The sequence below is a fragment of the Numida meleagris genome, chromosome 2, assembly GCF_002078875.1.
Source record: "Numida meleagris isolate 19003 breed g44 Domestic line chromosome 2, NumMel1.0, whole genome shotgun sequence".
Classification (NCBI taxonomy): domain Eukaryota; kingdom Metazoa; phylum Chordata; class Aves; order Galliformes; family Numididae; genus Numida; species Numida meleagris.
This window is the reverse complement of record NC_034410.1, coordinates 88,197,041-88,216,599: the sequence shown is the minus strand read 5'-3', so window position 1 is coordinate 88,216,599 and position 19,559 is coordinate 88,197,041. Positions and strand designations below refer to the sequence as shown.

The following is a 19,559-nucleotide window of genomic DNA, read 5'->3' as shown; positions in this document are numbered from 1 at the left end:
AACTGTATAATAAACTATAATTCAAAATAAAATATCAGTCATTTCATCCATGAGAGAGAATAATAAAGCCATAATAAAAAAGAATAAAGTTTAACAATATGATAATGTAGCATGGAGTTTTTATAGACTCCATGTAAATGTTAAAACCAATAAATTTTTTATATTGTGGAAAAAAAAGTAAAAATAAAGTAAAAATAGTTAAAGAGGTTGGAAGTGGGGGAGAAAGGCAACATTAGCTGGCTAGTTTACTGCTGAAATCGTGATTTCTTTTTATAATCTGGAGTGTGGAGAAAATTAATTATGCATACAAAATAATTTGCTTATGGCTAATTTTAATTATTATAGGTATTACAAGTAATCTGAATAAGGAGAACTGCAGGTTTCTAATTCCCAGCCCAGAATACTTGTAAATGAAGAAACTTTAATGGCTAATAATCTCTCTTCTTGCCTCCCTTTGTTCACACCTAGTATCTGTGAATGCACTTTGTATTTTCCTGACCATAACCTTTCTCTGTTTGTTGTCTATCAAGTTTGGTTCTAAATGAAGGTGAAAGGATGTACAAGTATGGAAAACTGGACAGAAGATTAATTCCTCCTTATAACTATTTTCTCCATGTTGTGCCATCCATTCTGTAACTTGTGGGATATGAATCTAAGACCTCCATTTTCTAGTAGTCTGATTATTTCATTTTACTCTTCCAAAACTTAATCTTTGTTCTTACAGTAGTTTATTCTAAGCATTTGCAATTTAAGTAAAACTTTTTAAAACCAACACATATATAATTTACTGTATGGGGGGGTGGGGTGTGGGGTGGGGAAGAGATGCTCTGCCCTTAGAGACATTTGAGGTTGGCTGGACAGGGCTCTAAGCAATCTGATGTAGCTGTAGGTGCCCCTGTTTATTGTAGGGGAGTTGGAGCAGATGATCTTTAAGGGTCCCTTCCAACTCAAACATTTCTATGATTCTATGAAAGGAGGATGTAGTGAGGTGAGTGTCAGTGTCTTTTCTCAGATGACAAGTGATAAAATACAAACTAACAGCCTCAAGTTGTGCCTTGGGTTAGATTTGATGTTAAGAAGAATTTCCCCTTGGAAACTGTGGTCAGGTATTGGAACAGGCTGCCTGGGGAATTGGTGTAATGGTAGAGTCCCCATCCCTGGCAGTATTCAAGAGATGTGTGGATGCAGCACTCAGGGACATGGTTTAGTGGTGGACTTACAGTATTAGTTGATGGTTGGACTTGGTATTTTAAAGATCTTTTCCTGACTAAATTATTCCATGATGTAGCTGTTTCTATTGATCCTGAAAAATTATGAAGATTTAGGAAAACTTCCTTCTGTCCCAAGGTGGGGGGTTGGGGGGGGGAAGAAGCACAAATGCAGGAATAGACAGCAAAGGTTACATTCAGAAACGTTCGGACTATGACCTGCCATGCCACCTACTAACAAGTCATGATTTACAACCATTATAACAATTCAAGTTTCATATTGAAGACAAAGAATTTATTCATTGTTTTTTTTTATTTTACTGTAAATAAAAAAATCTCATACTGAGACCTCCATTGCAGTCCTAAGCAAAAGGAGTTGTCTCTCTACTGTAGAGACATTTTCACAAAATGTGGAAATCTCTGAATTTGTATCTTACAGGCAATGCACAGAACACAGACTACGAAAATGATACTCTACAGATGAAATCAGGCTTCCAAAACCAAGGGAATTAATTACTCAGTCCATTTTGAGATTCAAAACTCAACTGTATGGATTACATAGAAGCGTTACTGTGAATCTAACAATCAACCAATAAAGATGTGCTTGAAATGAGGTAGATACAAAGATATTCCTTGCCTAAAATCCAGTATTGCACTTAAAAAATAACAAACTAACAAAACCAGTCAGTAAAATTTCTGCCATGCAATAGCACTGCCTTGAGAGAGAAGTGTGCAGGAACTATTCCTCCCAGCTAAACTATTCAGAAAAAAAAAATTATATTGAACTAAAAAAAAGGCAAAATCTCCCATTCTATGTGTGTGTCTGCATGTGTGCTTTCTGTAATTTAGAATTTCATGAAACATTCAATTAAGAATATTTCTACAAACCAGAAACTCTTAAAATTACATCATTAGGCATAGCAGGTATCTACAAAGATGTAGAATTTCAGTAACAACAATTTTGCCTGATCACACACTTGTTCGCTCATTTATGATGCCTAGTACAACTGGATTATGCAGTTTTAGGAAAAAAAGCACAGTAAAAGGTCATAAAAACAAACAAAATGCATACCATTCAAATCCCTAAAGAACATAATTTTTTTAAACACATGGCTGAACCATGTGTTTCCTTCCACACCATAGCTGAGTCTTTCGTTTACAAATTGTTCACAATGATTTGAAATTTTCAGAAAAATAAAACCGTGCTTATCTGTACATATCTATAATCTGTAAATTGAGTTGACTGTACAGTCTTAAAGTAAAACATGCAATAAAGTCTAGTAAGTCACTGCCATTTGAACCATGCGTTTGTCTGAGGCACTGCATAAAAAACAATCAGTCTAACACATGTAAATCTGAACCTTCTAACAAGATTGACATTTCCTTCTTTTTTTCCATACCAAGTGACCAAAGGCAGCATACAAAGTACAACAAGAAATTTCACAAGTCCTGGGTTCTTCATCAGTCACATTGAACAGTGGCCCCTTATTTAAGTCACAGATACAAAGCTGTAAAATGTAATAAGAAAATACAATTTTATTGTGTTAGTCTGCATATGTATTGATACAGTTGTTCTGAGAATGCTTCTGAGGAAAATTTTTCCATAAATCTGACTCTCCCAGCTGCTCCCATTGAGTCCTTCAAAAGAGGATCTCTCACGATTTTTTCCATGGCCTCAGAGAATTGCGTTGGCTGAGGATCACACAAAAATCCTGTAACGTTATTCAAGACTGACTCTAAAGGACCACCTGAATTAACCGCTATAACTGGACATCTCATATACATTGCCTCCAGAGGAACAATGCCAAAGTGTTCGTTACTTGGTGTATAAAGCACACACACACAGTTACTAAGAAGAGAGATTTTCTGTTCATCTGTGAATGATCTCACGAAAGTGACATGGTCACTAACATTAAGCTTAGTTGCAATACTTCTTAGTTCTTCGTAATGCTCCACGTTTTCCAGAACTCGTTTATCATAGCCACCTGCCATAACCAAGTGAACTTCATTCCACTGATGAGAATCAAGCCTTCCTTGAAGCTCATGCAAAGCTTCAAGAGCCAATGCAAGGTTCTTTTTTCTCTCATACCTATTAATAGACAGAAACAAGAACTTTGTCTTTCTTGGAATCAGGTCAGCTATGTCCACGGTAACCACTGACTCAAAGCTACTGGTGTTGAGTGACGGATAGAGAACATCTGGGTTTATGTGAGACAAGGACTTAAATGTCTCCTTGAACACGCTGGCAGTGAATTTGCTGTTCACAACAATACAGTCTGCCATGCCAGTGGTGTACTCTTCCAGCCAGTCCAACGGCATTCTGTAGAGGCGCTTCAGGAAAGATTCTCTCTTGGTCAGGAGCTGATCGGGAAAGTGACAGTAAAACAAAACCTTCTTCCGCGTTCTGGCCAGCCTGAGTATCGGAATGCAAGCAGACACCTAGCACAAACCAGGAAAGAAAGAACAAAACATTTACTATTCATGTTAGCGCTACTGGTGCAAAGGTTGTCATAGAATGATTCAGATTGGAACAGACCTCTAAGACCATCTCATCCAACCACCACCCCCACCATACCACTGACCACGTCCCTCAGTCCCACATCCATACAGTTCTTTAACACCTCTGCAGACGGTGACTCCTTCACCTCCCTGGGCAGCCTGTGCCACTGCCTCACCGCTGTTTCTGAAAAAAAGTTTTTCCTAATAGCCAACCTGAACCTCGGAGCCCCCCTTCCCAAACCAAGCACCCACTCCCTCCATCCCATAAGACCCCCAGCCCACGTTCCTTCTCCTCCCGGCAGCACCCACCACCAAGAGAAAGCTTCAAGGCGACGACGGCCTGGCTCACGCCGTCCCCTCCAGTCACCCCCGGGGCGCTCCCCCTCCTCGCTCCGGCCCTGTCCCGCAAGATGGCGGCAGCCCGCACCTGGTCGCAGACGAAGGCGTCGGCGTGTTGCCCGCTGACCAAGAGAACGTAGAGCGCCACGAAGGCCATGCGCAGCGCAGCGCACACCGCGTGCCCGCGGCCCCACAGGCTGCGCGGCAGCCAGGCCCCGGCGCAGCGCACCGCCAGCTGCCGCGTCTCGGCGAAGCAGCGCCCGGGGTCGTAGTGAGCCGTCCACACCTGCACTCGGCAGCCCCGGGCCTGCAGCGCCAGCGCCGCGTCCACCACCAGCCTCTCCGCGCCGCCCAGCCCCAGGTCCGGGTGCAGGAATAGCACGGAGGGACCGGTCGCCTTCTCTTCCTCCTCCCGCTCCGCCATGGCGCCGAGCGGCAGCGCGCATGCGCCGCCCACGGCCTCTAGGGCCACGTCAGCCTGTGCAGCCGGGCCGCCCCTTCACCTTTCCCTCCGGGCTGCCCGAATGCTGCCGGGAGGCTAGTCCCGCGCCTTCTCGGCGCGGACACCTCATCCTGGCCGTCTGCGGGGACGGAGACGCCGTGTGAAGGAGTCTCGTTAGGAAAGAAGCTCGGCAGAAGACAGAGAGGGGGAGAAGGAGATAGGTGCTGCGTCAGGCATCGCCTCGGGCAGCCCGAGGACCTGTGGTGCTCGGGGCGGGGCCTCCGGGCGGGCGGGGCGCCATCGCGGGCAGAGACGTGGCTGTGGGGAGGGAGCTGTGCCTGTCGGCTGACTGATCGCTTCCAGCCAGCGCCGCCGCTATGGTGAGGCACTCCGTTCCTGTGCTGCTGTTTCCAGCCTGGGGAGCTAGCTCTCTGTCTCGCGGCTATTTCCCCCGCTTCTTTTGCTTTAGTCCCGTTTCTCCCTAACCTTTTTCTGTCCTGTCTCCGCAGCCCGGGCCGAGCCCCAGCGCTACCAACGTCGGCACGTCCGGCCGCTCCCCTAGCAAGGCCGTGGCTCCCCGCGCCGCCGGCTCCACCGTCCGGCAGAGGTAGGTGCTGCGGCAGCCCCGGGGCGCGGGCTCGGTGCTGCGTTGTCTTTCGCGGCGTCCTGAGCGACTGCTGGAGCGATGCCGAGCGATGCTGTGGAAGGGCTGGGCCATGCTATGCTGCGAATGTGTCCGTGGGATGTGCGGGGAGGGAAGGGCTGCCGTCGGTCCGGCTGCTCGGCCCTCGTCTTACGTGGGTGTCGTGCCCGCAGCGTGCTGGGCTGCCCAGCTTGATGTGGTTGTCTCGTTTCTTCCGTTTGTTGGGCACTCGATGCTGGAAGCTGACTGAGAGCTAACGGATCGTGGTCTTTGCTTTGTTCTGTTACCCCCTAAAGGAAGAATGCCAGCTGTGGGACAAGAAGTGCAGGCCGTGCCACGTCCACAGGCACTGGTGGGATGTGGCGGTTCTACACTGAGGACTCCCCAGGGCTCAAAGTGTAAGTTGGGTGCATGAGCGATGGTAGGCATGGGGTGATGGATTTCAGCTGTTTAGTCTTTCAGTTTTTTTCAGTTAAGAGATCAATGCTGTGGTCTGCAGGGGAGAACATGATGAGCTGATGACTCGTTAGGTGCTTTTGGCAGGAAATCTGATAGCCACCTGTCTTCAGACTTGGAGAGAGGGTACCTGCTTTTTAAAAACAACTACAATTTTCATTTTAAAGAGAAGTTTTATTTTGTAATTGCCCAGGTTTAAGGAGTCTTTTGTAACTGTGAAGTTGGGGAAGATTACTTGTCGCAGTGAATTCAGGCATCATAGATAGTTGTATAATTTTGATGTAAGTTTTCTCTTAGTTAAGCTTTTGTCTTTCCTACTAATAAGTATGTTGCGATGTTTCATACTTTCTTGAAAACATAATGCAACTGATTTGCTTTGTTTTTACACAGTCTCAGATGTACTTATTAAAAACAACAAAAAAGGTTATTTCAGCAAAGTTTTCTAACTAACTAACTTTGCAGTACCTTGTTTATATCTGTTACTATGAGAGGAACGTTCCCAGGTTATGATCAGACATCTGGTAGTAGCTTCTCTTCACATCATAAGGGGCACTGTATTTTTTAGTTTTGGGCAAGTCCAAGTCAGATCAGTTTCCCAAACTAGCTTAGCAACCGAATACTTGGGTAGCTAAGGTGGAAGGAGTGTTTCAGCTAACAGGTGCACATGCAAAGTCATACCCTCAAGTGTGAACTAATGCTTTTTGTAGAGTTCACGGCCTGTAGTGTTCTCTTCCTGGGCTGAAGAGGGCCAGTGTACTCAGGGATGCCTTGGGTTATGCTTATTGTTTATTTTTTTTCAAGAATCAGTAAGTATTTTATGTTGGAGTTCCTTAAGTCTGTAGCTGTCTGTATGAACAGCGATTGGAGAAGGGCTCATGGTACTGTGGGTGGTGATTATTCTGAGAACAGCCATTCCTCTGAAGTTACCTGTTGTGTTCTTTTTTTCATATGCGCTTAACAGTTTTTAATAAACTGTCCTCCAAGCCGTAGTTGTTCTGCTACTGCAGAGTCATAGAAGGAGACAAGGCAGAGACAATAGAAAGAAAATGCGCGGTAGTGGTGTTTTAGGGCATGTTAATGTGTGGATAGGCATGGTAGGTGTATTATGTGGTCTACCAAAAATCAATTAGAAAATGAATGAAGTGAAAATGGAGAAGAAAATAGACATCCTGCTGATTGGTAGAACTTTTAAAACGTGACAGTGATGTAAGCTGTCAAAGCAGCTGTACCAGCTTCAGCACGTTCCCTTGTGAATCCTTTAGTTGTTGAGTGGTCAGTCCTAGATGACACATTGTTCTAATCTTCAATGCAAGGAGGTCTGTAGGCATATTTTCCCATTTACTTGTTGTCCTGGAAACCAGTGGCTTTGAATTTTAAGGTTTTGGAACAATGAGAGTATATTTTGCACGTTACCATGGGTAGCTGTATGGCTAGGAGTTTAATGGATGAAACATCTGGAAATGTGAGTTGATCTTAGAGATTGCTTGCAAATGAGCTGGGAGATTTTTTAAACCATGGCTTGTGAGCAGCTTCCTTCCTTCCAAGCTTTTTGCTTTCCGTATTGATTTCCCTTTGCTATGATCTGTCCTATTTAGTAGGCTTAGAAATGAAAATGGGTTATAGATGGGTTGCAGTTGCCTCAGTTAAACACTTCAGCAGAATTAGTGATTGCTGTTGCGTAAAGCAGTGTAAATCTTAGCCTGGGATATCTTCTGGAGGGTGGGGGTAGAAGACTACTCTTTCTCATCTTGTTTAAAATAAGCATTCTTTATTATTAGGGAAGATTATTTCCTGCTACCCGTGATCAGGATGACTTCACTGTAGATCAGATGTTTTATATTGTATGTAATGGTACCTCTGATGCTTCAATGTTTTAGCATCTGCAGACAGCGTTTGTGGTGGAACCATGATGAAATGATACTGGACTTAAAGTATGGTATACGCTCGCATGAAAGGTGCATCTGAGAATGCACAACTGCAGTTGCAGATTTGTAGAGGTGCTTAAGCCAGGTTTGTTACTTAAGTGTACACGATGAGCTAAGAAGATCTAGATGTACAAAGGAGTATTCCAGGGTTTCAGTAGGTTTTCTGGAGGAGAGAGATACACGGCCCTGTTGGAGGGCTGATTTTTCTGCAGTGGCAGCAATGTAACCTGCATATTTAAAAACAACCAACCAGGTGCGCAAGCAGTGCCACCCTCTCCCCAGCTTATTTCCATTCAGGCTGTTCTGGTTAGCAGTATTCCTTTTGAGCAAACAGATTTTGCTATTTCTGGGTGCCTTAGGCAAAGAGTAGCTTACACATTACTACCATTAAAGACTCAAGCAAGTTGCACAAAATCATTAACACAGTATGAATTACTATGTAACTGATATTATTACAGTTTGTGTTATGTAGGTCCTAAACTTCAAGTACGTATAAAACTGAGAAGTAATTTCTGTTGCTTCATGAAAGATTCCCCTTTTTAAGGCTGCTCATGTAGTTTCTGTGCATGTAGTCAGTTTTGCATGTTATGTGGCTGGTTTATATCCAGTGTGGTTTACATCTGTGTGCAGGGTTCTTTGTACTCAAGACCACTAAGTGTGATCAGTAATGACTGAGATTTAGAATTCAATGGCAGATGACAATTTGAGTCTGTTAGAAAAATGTGTTGGTAAACTTTTTCATTTTAATCAAATTTGAGTTTCTTTTTACTTCGTATTCAACATTTACCTGCTTCTAAGTGGTAAACAGAAGGGTAATTTGTCCATTGTGACTGGTTTAGAGAATTCAGTGTTTCTCCCAGTATAATGTGATACACAAAGTTGGGTGAAGCAAGTGATGCGAAGCAGTGTTGAGTGAACAGTAGGTACAGTGAGAAGGGGAAAAAGCTAACAAATCTGCTAAATTGTATGCTTGGGGTAATGATTTGATGATGGACTTAACTTTAATTGACATTCTGTTTATCTTTTAAAAAAAAAACAAACACAACAGCAGTCTCCATCTCCCTCATTGCTACCGTTGTCTTTGAATGAAATAAAACCTTTGAGGAGAAAAACAAGCAATGTGAATTTTACACCAAAATTTGAGCAGCCGCTAGAGGACTCTGTTGTTTCTTGTATCTCACCACATCTCTGCTCGGGTGGCTTAGTAGTAAATACAGATAATAATTTTCTGCAGATTGGTTTCACAGTGATGACTAATAATGAACCATGAATTATTGCTTAAATCAGTGGAAGTTGTTAATGCGATTTTTAGAGTTTTACATATCCTAACTGTTATGTAACTATCTTTAAAAGCAGTGCGGCAGCAGCATTTTTTTTTTTTTATGAAGATGAATGTCTCATTTCTGTGTATTTTATGGTATTTCTATGGGAACGGAATAAGAATTTTCTCTTGGAGTTGCATATGAACTGATGAGTTTGCCTGGCTGGTAGTGACTGGCCTTTGGACAAAGCAGATTTTTTTTGGCTTTGTGTTAATGTATGTTTTTTTCTTTATTTTTAGTGGGCCTGTTCCAGTTTTGGTCATGAGTCTCCTTTTTATTGCTTCTGTATTTATGCTGCACATCTGGGGTAAATACACTCGTTCATAGACTCAGCTGCCAACTTAAAGCATACATCTTGGACCAAAACTATGGTGGATCCTGGTTGTTCTTGGAGAAGGACTGGGGAAGCCTCCTGTCACCTACTGAAGTCCTACCAACTTTGGCTGTAATACAGAATGAGTTTCTCAGTTTTCTATGTGGACAGGTGTTAAAGTCTGTAATGGGTCATTGCATCTGTACATTTAGAATATAGGTATTGCAATAAAATTTGTATATGGAAATTGAAATAGTTTCAACGTTTTTCCTCCTATTTGAGCGAATAACTAAAGTATTGTACTTGTGGTTTCCATATATCACTATCTTTGATTAAATGCCATTTGACAGTTGAAACCAGTTTCTTTTATGCTGCAAATTGCCGTATAACTTCATACCAAAAAATCCTTTTGTGAACGAGGAAGGCAAAATAGGGTGCGCGAACATGTGATGCTAACAAATGTGTTGTTAAAATCAAGTTGAGGTATGTGAACTTTGTTGATTGTGTTCTTCTATTAACTCCAGAAAAACGGGTGGATTTATTTCCTGATTGTAAGTTAAACCGCTCAGTGTTGATTGTACTAAAGGTATAAACTTGCTTGTTTTTCAGACTGCACTTAAGGAAGGATATAAACAAGTACTCTGATTTAAAAAGAGTAACTGCATGGGTGTCCACGACAGGTTTCTTATGTAGGCCTAGGCTCTTTTGAAGAGACTCAGGATGCAGAATGGAATGGGAGGACTGGGAAAGCAGTGACTGCTTTGTAACAGGACATAGAAACAGACGTGAGATACAGTTAAGTGGCTCTTCATGCCCTATCCATTTTCCTTGGTGTTGGTTTTAGTTTTCCTTGCTGACTGTCAGACAGCTCTTCCTTTTCTTTTTAAGCATATGTAACATATTGGTGCGTTAGAGTTTGAATTGTTTCTCATTGCAGGTATGGTCTTGAGATTCAGATAACTGAATCAGGCCTTTCCATACAGTTGGATGGAATTATTTTAGCACGTTATTCGTGTTCTGATTTCTCTTTGAACATCAACTCATACTACAAAAGCAGTAATCTTGCTTATGCAGCCTTGATGATTGTTAACTGCTGACAGGTTGTGGAATCAGCCTCTATTGCCCCTACCCGCTGTTCTGTAATGCAATTCTTAAAGTAGTAGTAATTCTGAAAAGAAGAAGAAGTGGCTTGAGAATAAGGACTTTGTTTTGAGAGGGGTGGAAGTCAAGGGCCAAGGAACAGGGAATTCTGATAACTAAAAGGCAGTGGTATCCAGAATACAACAGTGTGGTGGAAACAGCCCAATACATTGTGTGTCAAAGGGAAAAAGTTCCACAAATCGCTTGCCACTGTGCATGTGGATGGGAAGTGAAAACAAGATAAAGTATGGGAATTGTCTTACTTAAAAGACAAAGGTAAGGAACTCTTGTTTAAATACTTTGCCTAGCAAGAAAATAACATTTGTACAGCCTCTGATTTTATTTTAAGGCAAGAAGGAAAACGCTTTTAAAGAAAAAAGCAAATGCAACAGTCTTCATCTTCCCTCATTTCTGCTATTGTCTTCGAATGAAATAAAACCTCTGGGGGGGAAAAAAAAAACAAAACAACAGCCAATGTGAATTTTACATCAAAATTTGAGTTTAAAAAAATAAATACAGGGGGGTCAGGTTGTGCTGCTGGCTTGGTTTGTGGTACTTTAGGGGAAAGGAATAACGGACCCTTCAGATACCTTAAGGGGAAGAAATAATGGATAATAATAGTATCTAAGTAGGTAACCTGTTTTACTCTGCTCTTAATATTATTGTCTTTTTGAGCAGTTATGGTCCTTAAAGGCTGTTTTGCCACATCAATTGTATTTAAAGCCTTCAGTGTTTTTGCTTCTCTGGTATCTTGGTCTTCAGATCAGCTGTGAACTTGGAAGAAGAAAAGGGGCGTGGAGCAGAAGGTTATTGCTGTATAACCCTGCATTTTATTCAACTGAGTACAAAAACAGCGACTGCTTCAACAGTGCTGTCCTTAAGTGTTCTGTTTCTTAGGCTGACCTGTCTTGTAGGTTTTTACATATGCTGTTAAGGAGTCTAGTGTCCTTAGTTTTGCACAAACTACTTCCTTGCCCTTCTTCGCATTGTATTTTGAAAGTGTGAGCTTTATTATCGTGTTAAAAAATTGCTGCTTTAAGTCATTAAATAAAATTTATACCTTAGTTGGATGCATTTAGCTGAAACGTTCATAGCGCTGCTCAACGTTCCTTGTACATCATCAAGACAGATTTCCCTGTTTTCAATTTATGATCACTTTAATGCTTAGCATGAAAGCATTAGATATTTCATGCCTTGATACTTAAACATACCATGTGCATGAGCTGTAGCAGATTATTGCAATCAGTATTTACCAAGAATTTGACTTCCCAGAAGGGCGGATTGCCAAGACCTACCAGAATTTTGGTTAATAATGGACATGAAATTCTGCTTAGCCTGGATGATTAAACTATGGCTGTGCTGGTAAACAGTAGCTGATCTTAATACAGGAAACTAGATCGTCTTTTAGTAATAGGTGGAAAAAGAGGAAAGGATAATTATTTGCAAAGCTTCTTACCAGACAGCAAGGAAATAGTAAGACTAATTGTGTATGATTGAAATACAAACATGTCTGAGCTGAGTTTGAAATCATAAATGTCTTTGGAGTCAGCTCCTCGTGCACCACTGAAGTAAAATCCACAAAGGACTTTAATTTGTCTCCTTAGCAATACAGATAGGTTCAGGAAATCTGAGAGGACTTGTATCTCCGTAGGAGATATGGTAAAGGACTAGAATCTCTTATTCTCGGCTTCTAAAAACAATATTTGCAACCTCAGACTTTGTTATGACTCAAGTAATAAGAAATTATTTTATAAGGAAGTAGAGCTTATGTGGCCCTGTCATACATAGATTTGTCTGTGCTACGTAAGCCTGCCCTCCCTCCCTGAGCAATAATGCTGTGTGTGAGACAACTGCAGTGAAATTTAACATGAGTAGAAGCTGAAAGATGCTCTTCTTGAGGATTCTATGAACCAGGTACTTAGTGGAAGGAGGCTGTTGGAGTTCCCCTAAGCACTCAAGCTTGTTACTTAATGAAGAGCAGAAGAGCTAGGCTTCTTAAATGCATTTATGTTAGGAAAGGCTTTAATCCTCGCCCTGGCACCTTCCTCCACACTGATGTTCAACGCTGCAAGCTGTGGATCTGTGGGCATATGGGCTTCATTAGTTCAGATGTTGCAGAACTACCTGCTTATTTTTGTGGTCTGTGCAGAAGCCAGCTGTGCTACACAAAAACTTTTTTTTCCTCTAGGCTACACCGTTTACTGGTACCCAGTCAGTTACACACAGGCCGGCCTTCCTTGTGGTGTGCGCAGAGCTTGTGAACTCCTATCTTCTGCCATCATGTTGGAATAAATACTGTGTCTCTGGTGGTCACTTCTAACATTTCTGGTTCTTGAAGGGAACAAAAGGAAGGACTTTTTTTTTTTAAGTACAGGTGACATCTTGCAAAGACTGTCCCCTGCATGAGCTGCTTCTTGCAGCGGAAAGTTTGCTTTTCTCACATTAGACTCTGAATTTACCCTCCAGGAAGAAACTGTTAGCTCTTTTCAACGTTTCATCTATCTCCAGCTGTTTCTTAGGATCTCTGAGACTATCATAACACACTGTAAGCTGTCCTCAGTATTAATTTGCTCTAAGTTATCATGCCTTTACTACAGGCATATATATACATATCTGTAAAGAGGCATGCATGTATATGGTTGCTCTATCTGTTTAGAAATTGAAAAGGATGAGTCTGAAAGTGTAAGATTTCATATCCTTATTAGACTGCACTGTGGCAGCAGTATGAGAAGCAAACGGAACAGCTTGTGTTCTTTTCCTCAGCTGTGCTGGCTAGAGATGAGTGGATGCTATATTGAGATCACATGGTGAGGGCTAAATGATATTATAAATATATTAATGGCTTCCAGGAGGAGTTCTGCAGAAAATGGTATCTTTTTTTTTTTCTGGAAAAAAAGATATGCTGCTTTTTCCTTTGAAGACTAAGTTATACTTCCAACATTGATAACAGGGCTGAGTTGACAACTTTATATTAGCTGTTCATATAATGTGTTTTATAGAGGGCTATATTTTGTAGACTTGGCATTGTTAGTAAAATATTAAGGGCATTAATTATTTTTAATTTGGAGTGTGTCTTATCAGAAAGGACTGTCTTCTGCCTTTTACCTTTTCTGTTGAGGGAAAGTTGTATCTTATTTATGATTTCTGCTTTTGATTTCAGAAGTCATGGAAAAGGCAAAGCAAGAACAGATGTGAAGTTACTGAATATACCTAATTCCTGACTTGCCTGTGACCTTCTCTTCATAGAACAGTATTCTAGTTGTCTCTTATCCTCTGGAGACTGCCAATTATACTCCATAGCACTATTCAGGATAATGCTCTGATGGAGGAGCATGGCAGGTAGTAGTGAACAGAAAAGCCTCGTTCTCCTTATGAGAAAATCCAAGTTCAAATGTGGATGACCAGCAATCTGACACCTTTGCTGTTGATCTGGCCTGCAGGTTGCAAGTAATTGTTCATGCTTCATATTTTGGAGGATTTTTAACAATTTCACCTTGAAGTAACTGACCAACTACAAATGGGATTATTTGAATTGACACTTTCATTTCATGAAACAGAGCGAAGCAAAACTTCTCATGCAGAGTTGTTTGTCTTAACATTAACCAAATGAAATCACACTTGTCTTGTTGTTTGAGTCAAATTGAAACAATGTGCTTCTTCCAAAAGATTGCCTTTTTAATGTCATTCTTTTTTAGATATTTAGAGCACTACAGAGATCAGGAAGAACGTCACATTTGGTTGAAGTTGCATACACTGGGCATACACTGTAAGGGTTCATGGTATCTGTGATCATTCCCAGTTTACTAGGATGGGACGGCCATGTGTGGAAAGGATGGGCATTGCAGCCGTGGGTCAGTGTGCAGGCATCCCTCTGGGTGGGTGGGAGAAGTCAAAGGACTGAAGCACTTTGACCAAGCTGAAGAACAGCAAATAATTGCCCTTCTGTAGCTGTTCCCTCAGCATCCCAAAAGAACGGTTAGGAGGTGTTTGCTTCCCTAGAAAAAAAGTATTTAAGTCATCGGCCTATGAACTTCTTTATGAATAATGTTTTCATGTTCAGCAGTGTTAGCTTTTCATGCCTCTACTACATTCTTAATAAATAGGCATGAAATGATAAAGGCAGTTAGCTACAACTTACAATAAATGATAGATTGACATGAAATAAGCCACATCTTTCCCGTACGCAAGGGAAAATAATGCCATCTTCCTTGTAAATAAGAAAGTTAGCATTCAGGAGGATCTGGTGCTATTATGTTCATAGTATTTTCAAAAGGCAATCCATGAACAAAAATCATTAAATTGAATATTAAAAGTACATTTAAAAATAAGATATTTTCTGTAATCAATTAAATATTTCAGAAATCTTAAAAAATGTTTTGCTTTTGGTTAAAATGAAAGCAAAGTTGATTGTCAAGAATCAACGTTTTCCATGAACTGAAGGTTTGAATTGGAGCCAGCACTTAACACTAGCTAGCTATGGCAATGTAAAGGAAAACTGGAAAAATGGGTAGAGGTCATAAAGGGGACTCAGGGAAGTCACTGGTCCAGCTCCTTGCTTACTGCCAGGCAGGCATCAGAGCTTGATCAGGTCCTTGGCCAATTGTATTTTGAAAGATTCCAAGGATGGAGATTTCAGTTTCCCTGGGTACCTGTTCCTGTGCTTAACCACTCTCGTGGTAACAGCCTTTTTCTTCTGTCTAATCAGAAGTTTCCTTGTTTGAACTTGCACTGATTGCCCATCATCCTTCTGGTGTGTGTTGCTGAGAAGAGTCTGGCTTCATCTTCTCTGGTAGGTGAGGAAACCACGTAGGTTGTCCCCTTAGCTCTTGTGCTCGAGTCCCCTAACTGTCTGTACTCTAGATGGTCCCCTCCTGGACTCTCCAGTTTGTTACTATTGTACTGAGCTCAGAACTGGACACAGTATTCTGAATGAGCGTCAGATGAAGGGGAATCTTTTCTATAACTTCCCTTGACACCCTGTACATCTTACTGTATGGTTAGCCTTCATCATTGCAGGGATGTACTGTTGTTTTGTGTTTCACTTGTCCACTGGAATATCCAGACCCTTTTGTGCAGAGCTGCTGTCTGAACAGTCAATCCATGTCTTGGAGCAACACTATTCATTCACTGTTCAAGATGGGGGACTTTCAGCAAGGACATTTATCTTTGCTGTACATTTCTGCAAATTGCTCAGATCCCTCAGATGGCAGTGCTATTTTCCAGCCTAGCTAACACTTGTTGCAGGTTGGTGTCTTCACAAGTTTACTGAAAATGCAGATAATGAGGACAATTGCATTCCTGCCAGGGAGCATGCGAATTAATCTACATCACTGCAAGTTCACATTAAGCTTCTGTCCTGTTTTTGACCATCTTCAAAAACAAAGCAACAACAACAAACTTATGTGCCTGGTCTTGTCTGCAAGGCTAGCACGTAGAGACTGACTTTGATGTAAGAGCACGTTTTAGCCCCATGCTGTATTTTATATGGAGGATACAAGGGAAAACTCAGATGTGCTTGAGAGGCCTCCAAGTACCTTCCCAAAATTCACTCGGCACTATTCCCAGGCCTTCTGCTTGTTCATTTTTTTTTTCACTCACCACCTGTGCATTCAGATCTATCTGCTGGCTCTTAAAGTTTTTTTTTTTTTATATGAAGTTCTTGCTTCCCAGTAGCCTATACCGTTTCTTTTATTTGTAGGTCTCACACAGACCTTCATAGAACATGTCTACAACATGTGTGAGGTGGCCAGAGCAACACATAAAAACTCATTTCTGATATGACATCAGCAATATTTTTACTTCTCTGAATTTCCTCTCAGCATTCCCAGTGATCTCAATAGTAGGAAGAAAACTTTTACATATGTATGTACTTGCCCTTCATTCCTTCTTTCTGTGAACTAACTCCCCGAAAGGAAGAAGAACTGTAGATATACAACTGTCACCATTCTATGCATCCACTTTTTTGCCTGAAATAAAGGGTTCAGCCTCTAGGCAGTACCCTCTAAAATGACTTAAAGGCATTGTAAGCTGATTTCTCTGTATGAGAGTACCAAGTCTGGTGGGCAGCTCCTCTCTCTTTTGTCTCTGCAGACAGATTTTTAGATCTACCAATTTACAGGTGCTGCTGCTCCTATCCCTCTTGCTTGCTCTTTGAGTTGACATTCTCTGGGAGGCTTGTTGTTCATTGGGATGAAAATCCTGGTTCTTTCTCTTGGGAGCCTTCACGCATCTCGAGTCTCAGTGTTGGGTGGTCTTCTCCCCATTCTCAAGCAAACAAGAGCATAGAATCATAGAATTGCTCAGGTTGGAAAAGACCTTAAAGATCATCAAGTCCAACCACAACCTAACCATACTACTCTAACAACCCACTGCTAAATCACGTCCCTGAGCGGATGCTAAAAGCTTTGAGGTAGAACCCAGTGTGTGTAGTCCCAGGTAGGTGCCAGTGCTGACTTGCACAGCCAGATGCCGTGAAGTGACTGAAGAATGGATGTTTTCCAGAGAGACTGGGTCCAGACATCCGGGTGTTTATGCCCAGCTCGTCTTTACCATGTAGACGTTAAAGCTTAGAGGCAGCAGCTAACACCAGTGCCATGAAATCCACTTCCTTTGCTCTCGCAGGCATTGCATCATAAAAGCCTTTCCTAAATGGATGAAACTCTTATGATACTATGAGCTTCCCGTGTCTCGTCTGGAAAATTACACTGGGATAAGTGCAGCAGATAGCTATTTGCGTGTGTAAAAAGACACCTTTCATCAGTGAGGTTGTAGGCGTAGTCATGCCAGGCTTCGTAAAATCTGTAGCTGATTCACAGGCTAAGTAAATATGTCTGTACTTTGGGAATATGGTACTGCTGTGACAGAGTGTACTGCCTTGCCCCTACAATGCATGAGTGTCAGGAAATGAAATAAATTGATATCTTAAAAGACCATCTAATAATTATGTTTTGTTGAGAAGTGCTGTGAAACAGTTGTACTAAAGCTTCAGAATCTGCTTCCCCACCATCTGCTGTAAGACAGCGGATCTCAGAGAATGTTGAAAGTAGGGAAAAAGACTGTTTCTGATATTGATAATTCATGGATCAAGAGACTGGGGATCTTTGCTATTAAAAACTGGCATGAATTCCCATAGCAGCATCCTGTATTACCATGTCTTAGTAAAGTACCCAGGTATGAGGAAGCTGCAAAGGCAGAATGCAGTGATAGAGGGATGGCGCTGCAGGGTCAGACATTTCAGGTGTAACTTGATTGTTTCATTGTAAACTGGGAAATATGTGGAATCAACGTAATACTTCCACATACAAAGTCTCATCTTTTCACTGTATATTTAATACCAACAGATCCCAGACCCGAAAGCATTACCATAATGCCTAATTAACATGCTGATGCTAAATACTTCTAGCACCTGCCATGACAGAAGAGCTTTCATGCAGTGCTTCTCCTCTCACCCTCACTTGGCGTGACATGCTAAGATCACTGTGGTACAGTCTTTCTGTGCAGCCACTGAGGTGTGTCAGAAGACAACAGTGTTTCATTCAGAACTGGAAGTAAATTTAAAATACAAGCAGAACCTATCTTTTGTCTTGAAATAAGATAGTCCGGAAAGCCTCATACTCTGAGTTTCTTGCCAACTACTAATACTGGCTGTTAGTAACAAGCAGTACTGCTATCATTTCTTTTTTTCTCCAGGTTTGCTTCCTCCCAGGGTTCTGGCCAGCAGCAGTATGTCAAAGCAGTACTGTTTGCTGTTGTGTTTCTGGCTAGGTATGCTTCTTACTCTTCGGAATAAGCTATTATGAAAGAGGTACATTTGAAATACACTTGAAATAGCATATTATTTTGGCATTTGAAAATAAACCTCTACAATAATATTGGAATAAACTTTTCAAAAGTATATGTATACAGATAGGTGTATATACATTTAAAGGAAAATCCTGTAATAACTTTGTATCAGCATACAGCGACAATAAAATTACAGTTACTGTAAAATTGGGAACAATCAGAACTTCGATAGCATATGACATTCAATAAAATATCATTTCTAGAGTGACAGAGAGTATTTGCTTTTGTTTGTGGAGTCATAATTGGTATTATTTGAGTAATAAAGGATCTAGCTCCAATGGCTGAGGTCAGATTGTTATCTGAGTCTGTTTATGCCAGATAGAGTGTTCAATCCAGTCTTGATTCTGTTCCCTGGCTGGACAGAAATCATCTGACAGAAAAGGCTATAGGAAAGAACTTGGGGGGATTTCTGTACCTGTATACTGTGGTGGAAGCTGTGTAAAACAGCTAAGCAGGAATGCTCGTGCTTTCTAGGTGTGTCTGTGCAAAACTCTCACACATTCGCGAAATGTGAACGTTCACTACTTAGAATAATGGTTGAAATGAATTCAGCTTCAAATGTTTAAACATACACACAATTGTTAATGGTACTCTTGCAGCCCTAATGAGCAATTAGAAGTGCATGCAGAAATTAATCTCTCAGACTTTATACAAATGCAAAAATTCCCCCAGTTATGCCCATAGACTTGGTCATATGGAAGCTCTGCAAGAGAGGTTCTTTAGTGGGTACCTGCTGTGAACCATTTTTATGGTTCTTTATCTAATTTCGCATATACGAGGAGGAGCTCTGACAAATTTCTTCTTTGGGAATCAAGCAGAGATTTGAAGGGAGCCTTCGATCCTACTAATTCGAAGTTTTGGCCAAAGTAATCCCTCAACTCCTTTCCTACTTTAGACAATCATAAGGCTTCTCCTTGCTTTCTGATATCCTGTCTAGCTGCAATTTCTGTTTAGTGGGTGATGCATAGTTCATGTATGGGATATAGTTAGTTAAAAAGCTGATTCAGTCTTGACACGGGGTTGTATTTGGTATTGCATAGGCATTGTCTCCTTTTGTGTGCTGAAAGGGGCAGTGAAGGATCACAGACAGCTCTGTCCAGCTCCTGATCTTTGTTGCCGTGAGGTATAAAGCTGCTTACATTTGAGCAATGCCAGTGTTTTGCATCAGCTTTTATTTCCGCTCTGCATCAATGCCACTTCCAGTCTTCCTGTTTGTGCCCAACTCTGTTGCCAGAAAGCACTACTGAGCTCTCTGCTGAGAGGATCGGTAGGGCTCCTGCCTTTTCCAGTTAAAATACAGCTCAAGAAGATGATGTTGGGTAGGTCCTACACTCTCACACTTGCCTGGGACATTAGGGAATATGTCTCTTTGTAGCATTAATGAAGGAAGAATGGTACTTGTCTCAAATCAGACTTTCCAAGTTGGGACA

At 41.5% G+C, this 19,559-nt stretch overlaps 2 protein-coding genes across 2 annotated transcripts; one reads left to right on the top strand and one right to left on the bottom strand.

Moving 5' to 3' along the window:
* On the bottom strand, positions 1,476-4,522 carry ALG2 (ALG2, alpha-1,3/1,6-mannosyltransferase). The gene is made up of 2 exons (XM_021386782.1): positions 4,135-4,522; positions 1,476-3,647 (listed from the first exon to the last, which is right to left on the bottom strand). The coding sequence occupies exons 1-2, from the start codon at positions 4,468-4,470 to the stop codon at positions 2,745-2,747; spliced, it is 1,239 nt and encodes a 412-aa protein (XP_021242457.1). The 5' UTR covers positions 4,471-4,522; the 3' UTR covers positions 1,476-2,744.
* Positions 4,721-9,503, top strand: SEC61B (Sec61 translocon beta subunit). Its single transcript, XM_021386783.1, has 4 exons — positions 4,721-4,868; positions 4,998-5,095; positions 5,428-5,529; positions 9,074-9,503. Exons 1-4 carry the CDS (start codon positions 4,866-4,868, stop codon positions 9,159-9,161), a joined length of 291 nt encoding a protein of 96 aa, XP_021242458.1. The 5' UTR covers positions 4,721-4,865; the 3' UTR covers positions 9,162-9,503.

Coding starts and splice junctions, on each gene's coding strand:
- ALG2 (XM_021386782.1), bottom strand. CDS start 4,470: ATGGCGGAGCGGGAGGAGGAAGAGAAGGCGACCGGTCCCTCCGTGCTA. Junction 3,648..4,134: donor ACGCCTTCGTCTGCGACCAG/GTGCGGGCTGCC, acceptor GGTTTGTGCTAG/GTGTCTGCTTGCATTCCGAT.
- SEC61B (XM_021386783.1), top strand. Junction 5,096..5,427: donor GGCTCCACCGTCCGGCAGAG/GTAGGTGCTGCG, acceptor TACCCCCTAAAG/GAAGAATGCCAGCTGTGGGA. Junction 5,530..9,073: donor GACTCCCCAGGGCTCAAAGT/GTAAGTTGGGTG, acceptor CTTTATTTTTAG/TGGGCCTGTTCCAGTTTTGG.